General features: G+C 49.1%; 1 protein-coding gene across 1 annotated transcript in view; it reads right to left on the bottom strand.

The window, feature by feature from the left end:
• FAT2 (FAT atypical cadherin 2) overlaps positions 1-15,803 on the bottom strand; it is a 71,862-nt gene that overhangs the window by 37,656 nt on the left and 18,403 nt on the right. The window contains exons 2-8 of the mRNA XM_053665948.1: positions 12,269-15,548; positions 9,986-10,300; positions 5,508-5,566; positions 3,891-4,202; positions 2,689-2,899; positions 877-1,016; positions 12-293 (exon numbers count right to left, since the gene is read on the bottom strand). Of these exons, the coding sequence (XP_053521923.1) occupies positions 12-293; positions 877-1,016; positions 2,689-2,899; positions 3,891-4,202; positions 5,508-5,566; positions 9,986-10,300; positions 12,269-15,527 (4,578 nt within the window). The 5' untranslated portion in view covers positions 15,528-15,548. The remainder of the gene's footprint in view (positions 1-11; positions 294-876; positions 1,017-2,688; positions 2,900-3,890; positions 4,203-5,507; positions 5,567-9,985; positions 10,301-12,268; positions 15,549-15,803) is intronic.

Raw genomic sequence — 15,803 nt, 5'->3', positions numbered from 1 at the left:
AGTGAACTCACCATAACTGTCAGGGTGTGCTGGGAGGGCCCTGAGCTCAGGTCCAATTTCCCCACAGTTACCAGGACACCACTGCTTGGGTCCAGCTGGAAGAGGCTGGCACTTGCTGGGTCTTGGCTGCCATGTATGGTGTAGATGAGGCCCTTGCCATTGTCTTGATCTGTGGCCTGGACTCGGAGGAGCTCAACCCCAGGCAGTGTGTCTTGGGGAACTCTGACCTCATAATGATCTTCCAGAAACTGGGGTCGATGGTGGTTGACATTGGCAATCGTGATGATGTAGACCTAGGGAGGACAGTGCGACAGAGGTAGCCGGTAAACGCAGGGGCCTTGTCTGTGTGGCTCCCCACGTCAGGTGCCATCTGTGCCTAGCACAGTGCTGGGTGCACAGCACTCAGTAAGGGTTTGTAGAATGAATGGTACAATTTCACAATCGCAGGGCTTTCGAGTAATGTGCAGGCTAGTGGTTTTCAAAGGAAATTTATTTTGGTTGTTGTTAAAGAGCCTTTTCTTTCAATGAAATTTTGTGTGAAATCTCAGTATATAAAACAGATAAATCTCTGAGAGCCCCCATTTGACCACCATTCCTCACATTCATGGCAGCCCCATGCACTCTTGTCAAAAACGGCTAATTTAGACAAACCCCTTTGATATGCAGAGACCCACAGTGGGAATGAGAGCCCCCCCCCCAAGATCAGATCACAGAAGTAGAAAGCGTGTCAGATTAAGACTGGGACGCACGACCGTGACTACAACTTAGCATCCTCGGAGGTACGCCGCCTCCACAGGAAGTCCTCTGCGGTTTCGTCCCACTAAGCAGGACTTCCATCTCCTCTCCACTTGGGAGCCCCCAGCTGAGGCTTCTAACCTGGGTGGCAATGACGTGGAACCCGTCGGTCACCTCCACAGTCAGATTATAGCTCGACCTCTTCCTCGTATTGAGAGGCTTGGCGATGACGATGCTGCCTGTGGTCTTCTCAATGTCAAAGTCCATGTCTCTGTCCCCACCTGGAGTGCGAGTGGGTGGGAAGCACACACAACCCCAGTGACTTAGGCAGCAGGAGCACAACACAGGACTTGGCTGGTGGATTTAGAGGAGGTGGGAGTAGATGCCACCCTTGGCTAGCAGGACTGCGGGAGTTCAAGGGTGAGTCTGAATCAGGGATTCTAAGACTCTGTTCAGAAAGAGTATGATATCTGGGTGACGGGCTGGAGTTCATCCCTCAGGAGTCCCCCCAAAAGTTTATTATTTTCTTAAGTTATTGTCAATATCCAAGTAATGATACGGAGAAAGGTGAACTTGTATGGATTGAAGAGTCCCAGAGGAAACCAAAATTAGTCGCAGAACATATTCTGCTGCTAGGATTGAAACAGGCAGGAGTAATGGAGCTCTACTTCCTGGCCCCTGGGCAGTGTGCGTGGTCAAAGGTACCTGTGCCCAGGGGGAAAAATGAAAATAACTTTGTTCGACTTGAGGGGATCGATTTAATGAACTGTAAGAATCTAGAATATAGAGTTAGCATGCAGTTATTTGAATGTCTCCTGAATATAGATGTGTTGAGTGACATGGAAATATATTCATCATGTATTTTTAAAAGTCAAAAAACAATATTTTAACATAACCCTAAGTGTGTGTGTGTGTGTGTGTGTGTGTGTGTGTGTGTGTGAGTGTGTGAGCAAAAATGACCAGAAGGAAACACATCAAAAGTGTAACAGTGGATTAGCTTCTGACTGTTGTGCATTTAAGTGGTTTTTATTCTCTTCTCTGCATTCATTTGTGTTTTCTAAATGCTCTTTAGAGTGCATGTATTTATTTTGTATAAAAGTAAAAAAAGCCAAACAATGAAAAAGAGCAGTGAATCAGAACTGGAAGTAGATGCAGGAGGCCGCAAACTTAGGTCAAGTGCGTATCCGATCTCTGAACCCAGCTGGGAAACTGGAACGGGAATCCATGGTTTGTGTGGTGCTGAGACTCTGAGGTTACAGATTCTTAACTTGGAATCCCTGGCTGGGCTTCAGGGAATCTGTGAACCCCCTGAATTGGTATGTAAATCTATGTTTATGAGTGCAGCTTTCTGGGAGGAGGGCCGCAAGCATTCATCAGATTCCCAAAGGGGTCTGGACCCCCTCCCATGTTTTAACAAAATCTTGGGTTTAGAGACAGACAGGAGTTTCAGAGAAGGCCATCAGAGCTTGGACCCAAGTACTTCCTTCAATAACAATGGACTCTTTCCCCCGATCTTGAGCATGGAACCTGGGACCACACATGAAGCATGGCCCCAGGGTATCGCTGGCCTCAGGCCCATGGTCAGTGAAGTCAGCTCTACACTGATTTTCACATGGAGGCAGAAGAGGAAACATAAAACCTGTGCTTTCTCCTCTGGGTCTCTCTGGACCACTCTCTTAGGTCTCCCAGGTGCTTGGGGTAACCGAGGCACCACCCCACTCTGGTCACAGTGAGGCTGTGGAGGTCCCACCTGAGAAGTTAGCTGGTGTGGAAGTTTGGCACAAATTAGACTCCTACTACTCACTGACCCAGAGAACCAGGGAAGAGGCCATCACTACTTGTGGCCCTAAGGGGGGCTGTCAGGGAGTATGACCTTGAGAGGGCTCAGAAGGGTCGTGCCATGAGGACTAGGGCTGGTCTGGGAGGAGGTGCTGGCCCTCCTTGAGGCCTTACCTGAGATGTTGAACCAGAAGAGGCCAGGGCGGCCCTCGACACTGATGACGCCCACCATGTGGTTCACGGGGTCTGTCTCCATGACTGTGAAGCTGTAATGAGGCTCATCGAAGGCCAGTGGGATGGACGAGGGCCGGGGCTGGGGGATCCACTCGATGTGGAGCCGGACGCTGGCTGAGAGTGGAGGCTGCCCACCGTCTGTTGCCTGGATCTGAAAAGAGGCCAAAACTGAGAGTGAGGCTTTGTCTGTGGGGTTGGGTCCGAGAAACAAGAAGACCCAGGTGGCCAGGCAAGAGACAGGGTGCCCAGTGACTCATTGAGCTGGCCTCTTGTCTACTTGTTTATTCATTCATTCTTTCAGCACACAGTGGAGGGCTTGCTGTAAACAGATCCCATGTTAGTGGTTGCAGGCACGGTAGGGAACAAAGTATGTAACGTGCTCAAGAACCTCGTAAGTGGTGAAGAAATAATCAAAGCCACTACTTAGCTGAAGGCTTACTGTGTGCTAGCGCCTAGACCACACTTTGCCCACAGGCACCCTATACCCTTTCCAACAACCATAAACACAATAAACTGAAATTTATTGAGCTTTTTCTATTATCAGGCCCTGCTCTAAGAGCAGTTGGTGCCAATCTAATTTAATTTGCACAACAGCCCTGAGAGAGGTAGCGTAATCTGGCACCTGCCTTTTGCCAGAGGAAACTGGGGCTCAGCATGGTAAGTTCACTGCCTCGGGCTCTCTGCCTGGCTGGCAATGAAGCTGGCTTGGATGGAGGCTGTCAGACACGAGACCCCACACCCTGGCCACTTGCTACATTGTCTTCCTACAAGGAAAGTGTTCTTAGCCCCATTGTACCGATGATAAAACAAAGGCCCAAGGAGGTTAAGTGACTTGTCCAAGGCCACACAGGTGTAACCCGGCAGAGCTAGGATTGGAACCCAGGCCTGTCTTGATTGCGAAGCCCCTGCTGCAGTCACCAAAATCCTCATCTCTAAGAACAGAGCAGATTTCCCAGGCAAGGACCTTTATGCCCTCAAAGAAAAAGGCCCAGAATTCTGATCCTTTGGCTGAAGCTGGGGCTCCCAGTCCCTCTGGGGGTACCACCTACATCCTGCCTCATGGCTGTCTCTCTCCTGTATCCTCCGAGAAAATCCCTAACCGATCATGTCACCCCCGCCCCAGGCCTCCATCCACCCCTCACCGTTAAGATGTTGTACTCTCCGGCTGTGAAGGTGTTGCTGGATGACACCACACCTGTGACCGGGTGGATACTGAAGCCCTCCTTGTCACTCTCCTCAATACTGTAGGTGACCCTGCCATTGAGCCCCTCATCCATGTCTGAAGCCACAAGCCTGTACACAGGCCCAGGGGCCACCGGGATCAGCCTCTCTGGAAGGCGGACATTGAAGAGCTTGTGGGAGAACACGGGGGCGTTGTCATTGACGTCCAAGACGCACACCACCACCCTGGAGGTGGACCTTAGGGAGGGCTCCCCATTGTCCAGCACAGTCACCTGGGGACAAAGTCTAGCATGAGTTGCCAAATATGAACATTGAACATATGTCACCACCCACTGCAACCCCACCACTACCCCTGCTTTCAACAGCCTGGAAATGTCAGTGCGTTCTTTGCTATATGCCCGTGGTTTTTATTATCCCCGCCTCACCTACTTGGAACCCAGGTCTCTGGTAACCTCGCCCTCAGGAAAGCCAGTAAGAACAAAGAAGACCAGAAAGAACTGGAAGAAGACAAAGCCACGGAGGCTCTAAACAGAAGCTGGTGCTCTCTACTCAGGAGGCCTACGGGCCATTTCTCGGAGACCATTTACTTTTCATTTGCCCGTGATCCTCATAAACTCTGCCCTCCAGTTTCTTGAAGCTACCGGAGGGGAAAAGCAAATGAGAAGATGTTTGTCAAGGAGTAGGTGGTAGCTTTTGAGTCAGACAGGCAGCTTGATGCATGAAATGGAATCCAGGGTAAGAGAAAAGACATTGAGAATTTTAGAATCAGGAAGTATTTTGCGTAGGGGCAGATTGTCCCATGCATCGGTGACCCCAAGGGCACATGATGGACATTTCTACTCTAAATGGTTCCAAATTTTTAGTGTATATTTGGTGTTTAAAGATAAATGCTGTTACTGAGCTCTGGAGAACGTGTCAGTCTCTAGAAGGCCAGGTAGCTGCTGCTTACTAATAATACCTATTCCTTACAAAGGGCATGGGCAGAGCCTGGGGGCGCAGGAAGGTGGAGTTTATATCAGTTCTGCTGGAGAATCTGTGTTTCTCCCACCTTATGTCTTTAAGACTTGAAGAGAGATGCCTGTTACTGGTTATGGGTAGCCTAGGAGAGGGCATAGGTAGAGTCCTTTGATTTAAAGCCAAGATCAACACGTCTCATTGAAAATGGGAACCAGGCAGGGATGCTTATGAGGTTTTAGAGACACTCTAGAAAGAGGACAGCTCTAGAAGAGAAAGGTCTGGGTATTCATTCCGACTCTGCCACTGACCTGGTGTTTGACCTTGGGTGACTCTGGATCATGGGGATGGGTTAGAAACTGGACCGAAGTGCCCAGCACGTGAGTACCGCTCCCTATTCCTGCACTCACTGCAGCATTACTTAACCAATCAGTGCTTCCTGCCCAGCCCCACATTGTTTCAGTCTTCCCCTTCACACTGCTAAAGAGCCAGCAAAGACCCTAGGAGGCCTCACCACCAACTAGAGCAAGGCTCAGCCTAAGTAGCAACTCCTCCATGAGCCTAGCTCCCTCCTCAGCCACAGTGATAGGCATGTGGTCCCAGGGTCCACCACCATTACTCACCTCCAGGATGTGCTCATCCTTGGTCTCTCGGTCCAGCTGCCGGGCGGTGGACAGCAGACCTGGGGAAGAGATGGTAGGAGGGGGACCTGAGCTCCTAGGGCTCCCAGGGCCACTTTATTGGGGGTAAGTTCAAGGGTACATTCAAGTTCTTGATCAGGATTCTGGTCTTCGGAGAACAAGAAGCATTGAGGGGAAATGGAAGTTTGGAGAAGGGGAAGGGCAAATGAGGAGGTGGGAGAACACAGCAGAGATGATGGCGTCCACGCAGGTTCCCGCCCATGGCCCGCTCTCACCATGAGGAGGGTGCTGTGCACCACAGATTGCTGAGTGGAAAATGTGGCTTCTCGGGGGTAACAACCGGGGTCACAGTTATCACAAGGTGGTAGCTTCCTACTCCTTTGCTACTATTGTATTATTCACCTGGGTGCTAGTGCTGGCTCTTCCCGTGACCCGCTGGCACAGATGAGCCAGAAGAGGGCTCCCCTCAGCTCATCTGTAAATTGAGGAAGGGGGACTTGCTAGTTTTAATTTTGTGAGGCACTACGGCTCTTCAATGAGGCCACAAAAAAGAGAAGGTACCAGTTCTTTGCAAGCATTTGGGAAGTCAAGACTGAAGTTCGTAGGGGCCCAGTGGACATCCAAGCCCATAAACTGAGAGGTCATAGCTGGTAAGGAAGGTCTCTTTTAAATGAAAGCAGACCTATTTGTCAGCCCATGGGATATCTGAAAACTTTGAATAAGTGTCTTGGTCTTGTTTAGACAATTGGATAATGGTGTCGTGGAATGAAGTATGGAGATGGAGTCTTCCTGTGGGGAAGGGGATTCGGGTTGGGTGGAGACTCCAGTGCTGGGCCTGGGGTGTGACGTGAGGAGTAGCCTCTGTGAGGGACAAGCTCTTGCCTTGTGCAGTAGAACCAAGTCATCTTGAATTTTTCCTCCCTAATTGAAGGCAGGGAGGGATCAAAAAAGTCCCTGGGAAGCCCCATAGCCAGAGGCCCTTGTAGTCAGAGAAGGAAAACACATTTCTCTGGGACAGTGTGAATACTGTCCCAGGTCACCCCACCCACTCACCCCCCAGCTAAGGGGCCAGGTGAGGAAGAGCCCACAGTCTGCGCCCCCCTTCCTGGGAGAGTACAGAGGCGAGGCGAGGGGGCCTTGGCAAGTTAGCCTTCCTTCTGGCTCAGTCCTTGCTTTCCTTTCTGCTCCTTCTGTCCTTTCTTCTTTCTCTGTTTTTCCCTCACCCCCTTCCTTCTCTTCTTGTCCAGGTCTCCCTCTCTCCTTTTTCCCCTCCTTGCCTCTCTGAACCCCAGACACTCTTTCTCTGTCTCTCTGCCCCTCTGGTTTTTCTTTTCTCTCTCTGCCTTTCTCTCATCACTGCCTCCTCCCACCTTCTACGCCAGCGTCCCTAGACTTGCTGCCTGTTGCTGCCCTATTACCAGCCTCATCCCTGCTCTCAGGCTGGTGTCAGGGGGCCTGTATGGAGTGGGGACATCGCAGAACCACCCCACAGGGCTGTGTGAGGGGCTACTAAAGGCTCTTCCTGGCAGGAGGTGGGGACTCAGCCAATCCAACACTTGTCATTTCTTTCCTCCAAACAAATTTACCTACCCCCTTACCTCTTCTTAGGCTCATCTTTGACCCTCCCCTCCCCTCCCCTCCTCTCCCCTCCCCTTCCTTTTTCTCATCCAATAATTTTCCAACTATTGTTGATTTCAACTATAATGGATTCTCAATCCTTCTAATCCTTTCACCCTGACCCACTCCAATGTAGGTCTAACCTCAACTCCCTGCCCAGCTTTCTCTTATTTAACAGCTCTATGTCTGATTTTTTCATCAGTAAAATGGAGATGATAATAGCTACCTTCTGGTTGGCTATAAAGATTAAATGAGTTAGTAGAGATATAGAAGGAATGCAGAAGGATATCTGGACATGTAAGAGATCAGAGTGTTGGCCATTATGGTCCTGATGGAGGGCAAGAGGCACTCTCCCAAGGTCTAATGAATAGTAAGTGGTGAAAACCAACACTCCTTCAGAAAATTGACCTACTTGCCATGTCGTCAATAAGACCTGGGGCTTCTTCCCTCCAGGCTGTTGCTCCTGTCACTCTCCTTGCCCAAGGACCCTCCCAGACGACTGCCTGGCAAAGTCCTCCCTGTTCTTCAACTCGGTATTATCACCCCATTTCATGAAGCCATTGCAGATCTGCCGCATTGAGCAGCTTCTGCTCTCCTCTGAGCAATCCCTGCATCATGCCTACACAGATTGTTAGCATGTGCTCATTCACGCTGGTTCTATAGTTTTTATATTTGGGTCTTCATGCTCCTGATGGACTGAATTTCTCAAGGCCTGAAATTGTGTTGTATTTTCCTTCACATCTCTCTACAGCACATATATAGTTTAAATGAATGAATCTTGGGCTTAACAAAAGATTGTGGATGCTGACAGAGATCCATTCATTTACTTTCCAATTATTTATTGAGATTCTACTGTGTGCCAGGCACTGCAGATGTACAGTTGGCAAAAACAATCAAAGTTCCTTTTCTAGAAGGCCTTTGAAATCTAGTGAAGGACATAGAGAGTTAATGGAATAATCACACAAATGAATATGATGCTCTATATTCTATGTAGTAAGTGTTTTAAAAAAGGAGGCAGGTAAATAGTGCTGGGAGATGTATTATAGTGTCAGGAAAACTCAAAGGAAAGAACAGCTGGGCTGGGATCTGAAAGAAGAGCAGGAGTTAGTTAGCCAGACGAAAGGAGAGGGGAAGAGATGGAGGAAGGAGCGCCATGTGCAAAAGCTCGGCACCAGGGGAGGGCACGCACCAAAGCTGGCCATGTGGCTTGAACCAGAAAGGGGCAAGGTGAGCGAGGCAAGATAAAGCCAGAATGGTCAGCCGGAGCTCAGTCAGGCACAAGCGCGTGGGGCACAGTAGTATCTGGCTTCACCTTCAGGGCACAGGGACACCATTCATGGGGTCCAAGCAGGAAAGCAGGACGGTCACATGGTGGTGATAAGAGCTCATTGCCAATTATTTTACTTTTAGACCTTTTTCCTGGTAAACGTTTCTTCTCCTCAACTGCAGGAAGACTAAGAACATGTCTGCCCTCTGGGGCCTTTTGCCAGACCCCTTGCCAGGGAACTGTTGACAGTAAACAGAATAGGGATTTGGAAGACACTGAGAAGCTAATGCCTTAGGTGAGAGATCTTTTCCCTCTTCTGAAAAGGAAGGGGCAGGGCAGAACCAAGTAGAAAGCTAGCTAGGCCTGTTTTCCAGGGCGAGGGCATCCTTCTAGGAAGGCTAATTTATTCCCCGAGGTCAAAGGTTAACAGGAAAGGCTCCAACACCAATGTCTCTGTGCTAGTAGACATGTGTGTCCCTCACTCACTGTCTGCCTCAGGACCCATGGGTTCGTGCTTTTCCTGGTTTCCTTGTCTCAAGGACGGGGGACTGCCTTTTAGCTTTCTTTCCCCTTCCTCCAATCTTGCCAGGCTGAATTGTTGGAGCTGGAGAACAGAATCTCAGGTTCAAAGCTGAGAATGCCAGCCTTCTGTGCAATAGGGTTGTTGTTCATCTTCCAAGACGAAGATGCAGCTGTGAAAAAGTACCTCATGGTGAGGACTGGCTCTGAGACTCCAACACCACCAGCAGCCGAGCAGGTAGCACAAATGCAGGGAGCAGTTGGCGGTGATGCAGGCGGGGATGAAGGGACTGTGGGGACCGGAGGGCGTGCACCTGTTCTGCGTAGGGAGCTACTGTTGCCTCTAGGCAATTGTCGTCCCCAGGGAATGGGGGGCTGGGGGTCAAGTGTTACAGACCTTCTAGTTTTTTAAGAACAACCAGAAACTTGGAATGTTTTGTGGTTTCCTAATTTTTTAATGTTGGCAACAACTTGAAAAAAATCACAAGTTTAAAGCTTGTGCAAGCCAAACAAAACATGTGTGTGGGCTACATCTGATGCCCTGCTGCAAGCTGGTGACCTCTGGAATCCTCTAAACCACATACCACCCTTACCCCAGACGGCCTTGGGCCCAGGATGGATATTTGTGAGATGGTTGACTCCTCTGAAATGGGTCTCTATTGCTACCACACTGTGGGCAGGCTGGAGATCACTTTGGAACTAGGATTAGGAAAGTCTGGTTTGTAACTCAGGGGGGTGGTTAGTTGTACATCAGGCAACTGGCTAGCATCCCTAGGCCTCAAGGAAAGAAAGCCGACATACCTTATTTTCCCATAGAGATGGACTTTGTTGAGCAGTGGTTCTCAAATTTAGCACCCATCAGAACCGCTGGATAGCTCATTAAAATGCAGATTTCTGGGCCCCATCCTGAGTTCTGATTCAGTAGGTCTAAGATGGGACCTGAGAATGTGAATTTCTAACAAGTTCATAGGTGTTGCTTACTGTGCTGGTCCAGGGCCACGCTTTGAGCAGCACTGTTTTGAAGAATCCTATCCCCCCCGATTTACGAGGTCCTTACCTGTGAGAGGGTGAATAACAAAGAACCCCATATGGTTCCCACTGGTGATGTTGAAGGTCAGCTTCCCCTTGGAGCTGGAGTCCGGGTCCCAGGCACCCAGCTGAAGCACAGAAGTGTGCAAGGGTGCATCCTCTGGGACAGAGGGGTAGAACACGGGTCTGGACATCCGGGGTGGGTTATCGTTGACATCTATCACCTCGATGTAGACTTCAGTTACAGCAGAGAGGGGTATGGAGCCCTGATCCACTGCCAGTACCGTCAGCCAGTAGCAGGATGCAAATTCTCGATCCAGGGGTGCCAGAGTCTGAATCATTCCTAGGGACAATTGATCACCAAACCCAAAATATTTTAGAGCTCAAAGTAGGTTTAGAACTCACCTTGCCTAACACTCCCCAAAGTGGTCTCTGGAAAGGATATAATGAGGTATTCCACGAGAAAAAAAAAACTGCTGGTGCCCTGGCCGGGTGGCTCAGTGGATTGAGTGCAGGCTGTGAACTGAGAGGTCGCTGGTTAAATTCTCAGTCAGGGCATGTCCCTGGGTTGTGGGCCAGGTTCCCCTCCCCCCCCACCCCCCGGTTGTGGGTGTGTGAGAGGCAGCCGATTGATGTGTCTATATTTCTCTCCTCTCTCCCTCCCTTCCCCTCTTTCAAAAATAAATAACTAGAACCTTAAAAAAAAAGAAAGAAACTGTTGGCAATATGGTGTGGGAGCTGCTGAGTTAAACGTGGGAGACCCATGTCCTTGCTGTTGAAGTTCTCAGAGCCTTTCTCTGCTGAAAGCGGCTCATGGCTCTGGCATATGGGCATCTGCAGGGTTTCCAGAAGACAGTGGTAGTCGACCTACTTTCTCCTGGCTACATCATCCCAAGCCCTACTGGTTGCTTTATTTCACATTCTCTAAGGGATTTCCTCTTGGTTGTCCTTAAACTGATTCCTGCAATCTTCAAGTGTTTATAGATACAACGTAAGGGTGAGGGATTTGACAAATACATTGCTTTTGCCCTCTCCATTATCTTTATGATTTTATCGACTTAGCTCCACAAATTGCTTACTATGGGCCTGCACTTTTCTAGAAGTCGAGGGTCCATTCGTGAGCAAAAGAGGCTTACACCCTAAGTTCTCATGGATCACACTCAGTGGGAAGGGCCTATGTGAGAGGCAGCGTCCGTGTTCACAGCCCTAGTATGTCAGAGCTGAAGGAACCTATTGCTTTGACAGGTGGGGAAACTAAGGCCCAAAGAAAGAGCATGACTTGACTGAGATCATGCAGCGATAGGTGGAAGAGTTGGGTCTTGACTGACTCACAGTCTAATGCTCTTTTCACCAGTCACCCTGGCCTTCCCTTGGAAATAAATCACCCATCAGATTGGAGACTCCTTGAGGCCCCACCTTTATTCACCAGGAGTCTCCCCCAACAGCCTGTCAGGACCTCACAAGGAGAGGGTGCTCCGAAAGTGATTACCGAATTGCACTCATTTTCTATGAAGCTTGAAAGGAATAACTAAGTTGGTTTCACCTCATTGGAGGGCGATTTGGAAATGTCTATTAATATAGAAAGTATGCCCTACCCTTTAGCCCAACAACTGCATTTTTAAGGGTTTTCCCTATAGATACTCATACATATACGTAAAAGTATATGAACAAGGATGTTACATCTATATGATGGAATGAAATGCAGCCATTAAAAAGGAACGACAAAGATGTATATGTACTGACATATCAAATATCTTAGAGTTATGTGAAGAAATAAGTTTCAGAATTAGTGTCTATTGTATTATGTTTTCATAATAATAGCGTGAACAGTGGTCATATACTAGATACAAAGAAGAAAACTTTAGTAGAAGATTATAGAACAAATTGTTAACAAATATTCTATCTGGGGAAATGGGTCACAGAGAAACATTAATTTTAAAATTAGATATAAAAATTTATAACCATGATATATTACTTTTATAAACAAATATATATAACATATATTTATATGTGTATATGAATATGTTCATGTATATATACTATATGTGTACATATATATACACACACATACAGTGATCTGGTAATTTGACTTAAATGGATACATACACACATATTCATATATATATATGCATATACATATATCTCCCCAGCATGATACAAACTAGATTAAAAATAAAATCAAAGGGGCAGAAAGGAGAGTCGCTATTTATCGCTTTTCTTTTCAGAGACTTCTTTCAGGGCAGTCTCTGACTTCCCTCAGTCTCATCCTGTGTCAGTGCCAGGTCCTCCCATCCTACCCCACTCCTGGTACCTGTGTCCCGGTTGATGCTAAAGGCTGTAAGACTGGTGCCAGCCCGCAGGAAGTACTGGAGCTCCCCATCCAAGCCACTGTCATCGTCATGGGCAGCAACTACGGTCACCTGGGTTCCCGGGGGGCTGTTCTCCTGCACCTGGCCCTGGTGCACGAAGGAGGCAAAGCGGGGAGGGTGGAGATTCTCATTTACATCCAGGACTATCACCTCCACATGGCACAGGGTCCTGCGAGCCAGGGGCCTCCCACTGTCACTGGCCCACAGGCTCAGATTATACCCAGCCTTCTTCTCAAAGTCCAGCTCTTTCTCCAGAGTGAGGGCACCTGTCATCGGGTCCACCTGGAAGGTCCCATGGGCATCATCTAACAGGACATGTCGCACTTCTCCCGCTGGGCCTAGGTCAGGATCAAAGGCATCCAGAAATGTTAGGATAGTTCCTGGGGGCAGGTCCTCTGGGACCTTCAGGCTGCTGAATTCTGCGATGCACTGGGGAGAGTTGTCATTGACATCTTCCAATGTGATGGTAAGGTCTGTGACAGAGAAGAGCTGGTGGCCCTTCCTGGGCTGATCCCTGGCTTCCACCTTGAGTATATACTGAGGTTTTGATTCCCTGTCCAGGTGTCCTGTGACAACCAGTTCCCCAGTGAGGGGATGGAGGGAGAACTTTTCTGTGGGGCTCAGCAGGGTGTAGAGAACCCTCCCATTGTCATCTGAGTCAGCATCTTTTGCTTTCAGCTCTGCAATTGTGGTTCCAACTTCTGTGTCTTCCGAGATGGTTATCTGGTACCCACCAGGAGGAAATCTGGGTGCATTGTCATTCCAGTCTTTCACGTGCACTGTCAGCAGCTTCCAAGAGGACTTCTGGGGAGTGCCCAGGTCATACACTGTCACGTTGAGGATGTAGAAACTGGTGGCTTCATAGTCCAAGGGGGCAACAACAGTGAGCAGCCCTGTCTCCAGCTCAATGTCAAAGCAGCCCTCTTCATTGCCATCTGCAATCACATAGACCAGTTTGCCATTAAAACCAGTGTCGGGGTCAGTGGCTGCCAGGCGGGCCAGGGAAGTATTGAGAGGGGCATGTTCAAGGATGTCGATGGACTGTGGGAAGTGGTCTGCAAACTGTGGGGTGTGATGATTGATCTGATATTCACTTAAGGAAGTGAAATCCTCATTGTTGGAGTCCTGGTTTGGAAGCCCAACCGAGTGCAGAATGGTCTTTGTGAAATGTTTCAGGGCCCCTGTTTTATCACATGTTATAGGAACCTCAGAATGAAGGTCCTTCACTATAGTGAGATTCAAAGTCGTGGGTAAGGCATAGTATTTCCCATCTGAGGCTGTAATTTTCAGGGAATAATGGATGGGTTGACCAGCAGTATGATTTGTAAAAGAGCGTTTGAGGGATATCACTCCAGAGAAATGATTTAGATCAAAATGCTCCAGTTCATTGCCTGATACAAACTCGTATTTTAGGTTCTGGAGCTCGTCCACATCTATGGCTGACACAGTCATCACCGACTTTCGTACTGGCCAGTCTTCTCGGATAGACCCAGTGCAGTTGACTTCCTCGAACATAGGTTTGTTGTCATTCAAGTTATTGAGACTAAGAGAAACAGATACTTCCTTTTCCTGGCGAAATGGGGATCCCCAATCTGAGGCTCGTACCTGGAAGGTATAAATTCTTCTCATGAGCTCATAGTCCATGGGTTTGGAGGTGGAGATGATCCCCAGGTAAGGGTCGATAGAAAAGGGCACATCTTTCGGATGAGTGATGGAATAGGTGACGTAACCATTCTCTCCATGATCCAGGTCAGTGGCAGTAACCATCAAAACACTGGTGCCGGGGGGGATGTTCTCATCAAAGGTGCCAGCATAGGAAGGCCTGTTGAAGAGGGGGGCATGGTTGTTACAGTCCACGATGTCGATGACCACAGTGGTGGAGGCCAGACCAGGCGATGTTTTGATGTGCAGCTGGTAGTGGGCTCGGTCATGGAAGTCCAAGAGCTTTGTGGTGGTGATGAGCCCAGTGTGAGTGTTGAGTTTAAACCCTGCACTCTCCGAGGATGGCTTTAGAACATACTGCAGGTTGGGGACGGCTCTGGTTACTTTCACCATCACCACGCGGCTGCCAGGAGGAGAAAACTCACTAAGCTGTACTCTGTAAATAGCCTTCTCAAACTGGAGGGAAGCCAGTTTGGAAGCGGGTAGGTGAAAGCCCCTGATCTGGGAATAAGAAGAAGGACTGCTCCCACTCCTGGCCTGCAGGCTGAGGTTGAACCCATGAAGGTGCTCCAGCCAGTTGATGTCTTTGACAGACACCAAACTGAACTCACTGCTCCTGGCGTAGGACTTGATAGCTTTGAAGTACTTTCCAGGGTCACCATCAACAATTTCCAGTGAGTCCACTTCAGCACCTGAGCTGTTTGCATCTACCACTACAGTGGCATGGGTGGCAGCCTCACTGCTATCTGGCGGGGCCACCACCACAGAGGTGATGGCTGGAGGCTTCCTGAGGGTGGGCTCCACATGGATGACCAGTGCAGCCAAATTGCCAAACCCATTGCCCTCTGAGATTTTCCGCATGCGGTCCACAGCCAGCACCTGGAGTTCATACTTCCCTCTCCAGGTGACATTGAGCTTCCCAGCCAACGTGACCACACCACTGGTGGGATGGATGGCAAAGAGCTCCGACCTTGTGTTAAAGGCATAATAGAACTCGGCATTCTGGCCCAGGTCAGCATCTGTGGCGGTCACCTTGCAGATGGGGCTCTTGAGGGGCATGTCCTCAGAGATGGTGACTCGGTATGAAGGTGGGGAGAAGAGGGGCTTCAGGTCATTCTGGTCCAGGATGTGGACCACCACCTGAGTCAGAGCTTCTAGCTCCAAGGTCTTCTCCGTGGCTTGGACAATGAGGGTGTAGCTGTCTTGAACTTCCCGGTTCAGAAGGGCCGTGTTGCTGCTCTTTGTCCTGATTCTCAGAAAGCAGAAGTTGCCCACCACGTACTCCTCTGTTTTGAACACATTGGCCACATCTCCAGAGATGATCCGGTATCTCACTGCCCACTGGGGCTCAGCGATATAAATGCCCATTTTCACGGGGCTCTCCACGTAGGTCTTGGGAGCAGAGTTTTCATAGATGGTCGCATTGTAAAGAGGGGATGTGAAGTGCCAGACGTCAGAGGAGATGATTCCTTCTAGGGGCTTTTCACAGGTTGCACAATGGAGCAAGAAAATGACAAAATCCAACAAGACAATATTCATGGTGGAAAAACTCCAGAAATCCTGAGAAAAAGAAAGAGGGGTGCAAATTAGGGGAAAATGATTTCTATAGCTGTAGTTCCTAACCAGGGGCGACTTTGCCCCTCAGGGGACATTGGCCATGTCGAAAGATATTTTCAGCTATTGCAGCTTGGGGGTGAGGGTGCTAATGGCATCGAGGGGGGTGGAGGCCAGGGAGGCTGCTAAACACCCTACATGCACAGGACAGCCCCCCACAACAAAGAATGAGCTGGCCCCAAATGTCAGCAGTGCTGAGAT

The sequence above is a fragment of the Artibeus jamaicensis genome, unplaced genomic scaffold (genome assembly GCF_021234435.1).
Source record: "Artibeus jamaicensis isolate MK-2021 breed Jamaican fruit bat unplaced genomic scaffold, CSHL_Jam_final contig_432, whole genome shotgun sequence".
In the NCBI taxonomy this organism is placed as follows: domain Eukaryota; kingdom Metazoa; phylum Chordata; class Mammalia; order Chiroptera; family Phyllostomidae; genus Artibeus; species Artibeus jamaicensis.
The sequence above is the reverse complement of the archived record's forward strand: the minus strand, read 5'-3'. Positions and strand labels throughout refer to the sequence as shown.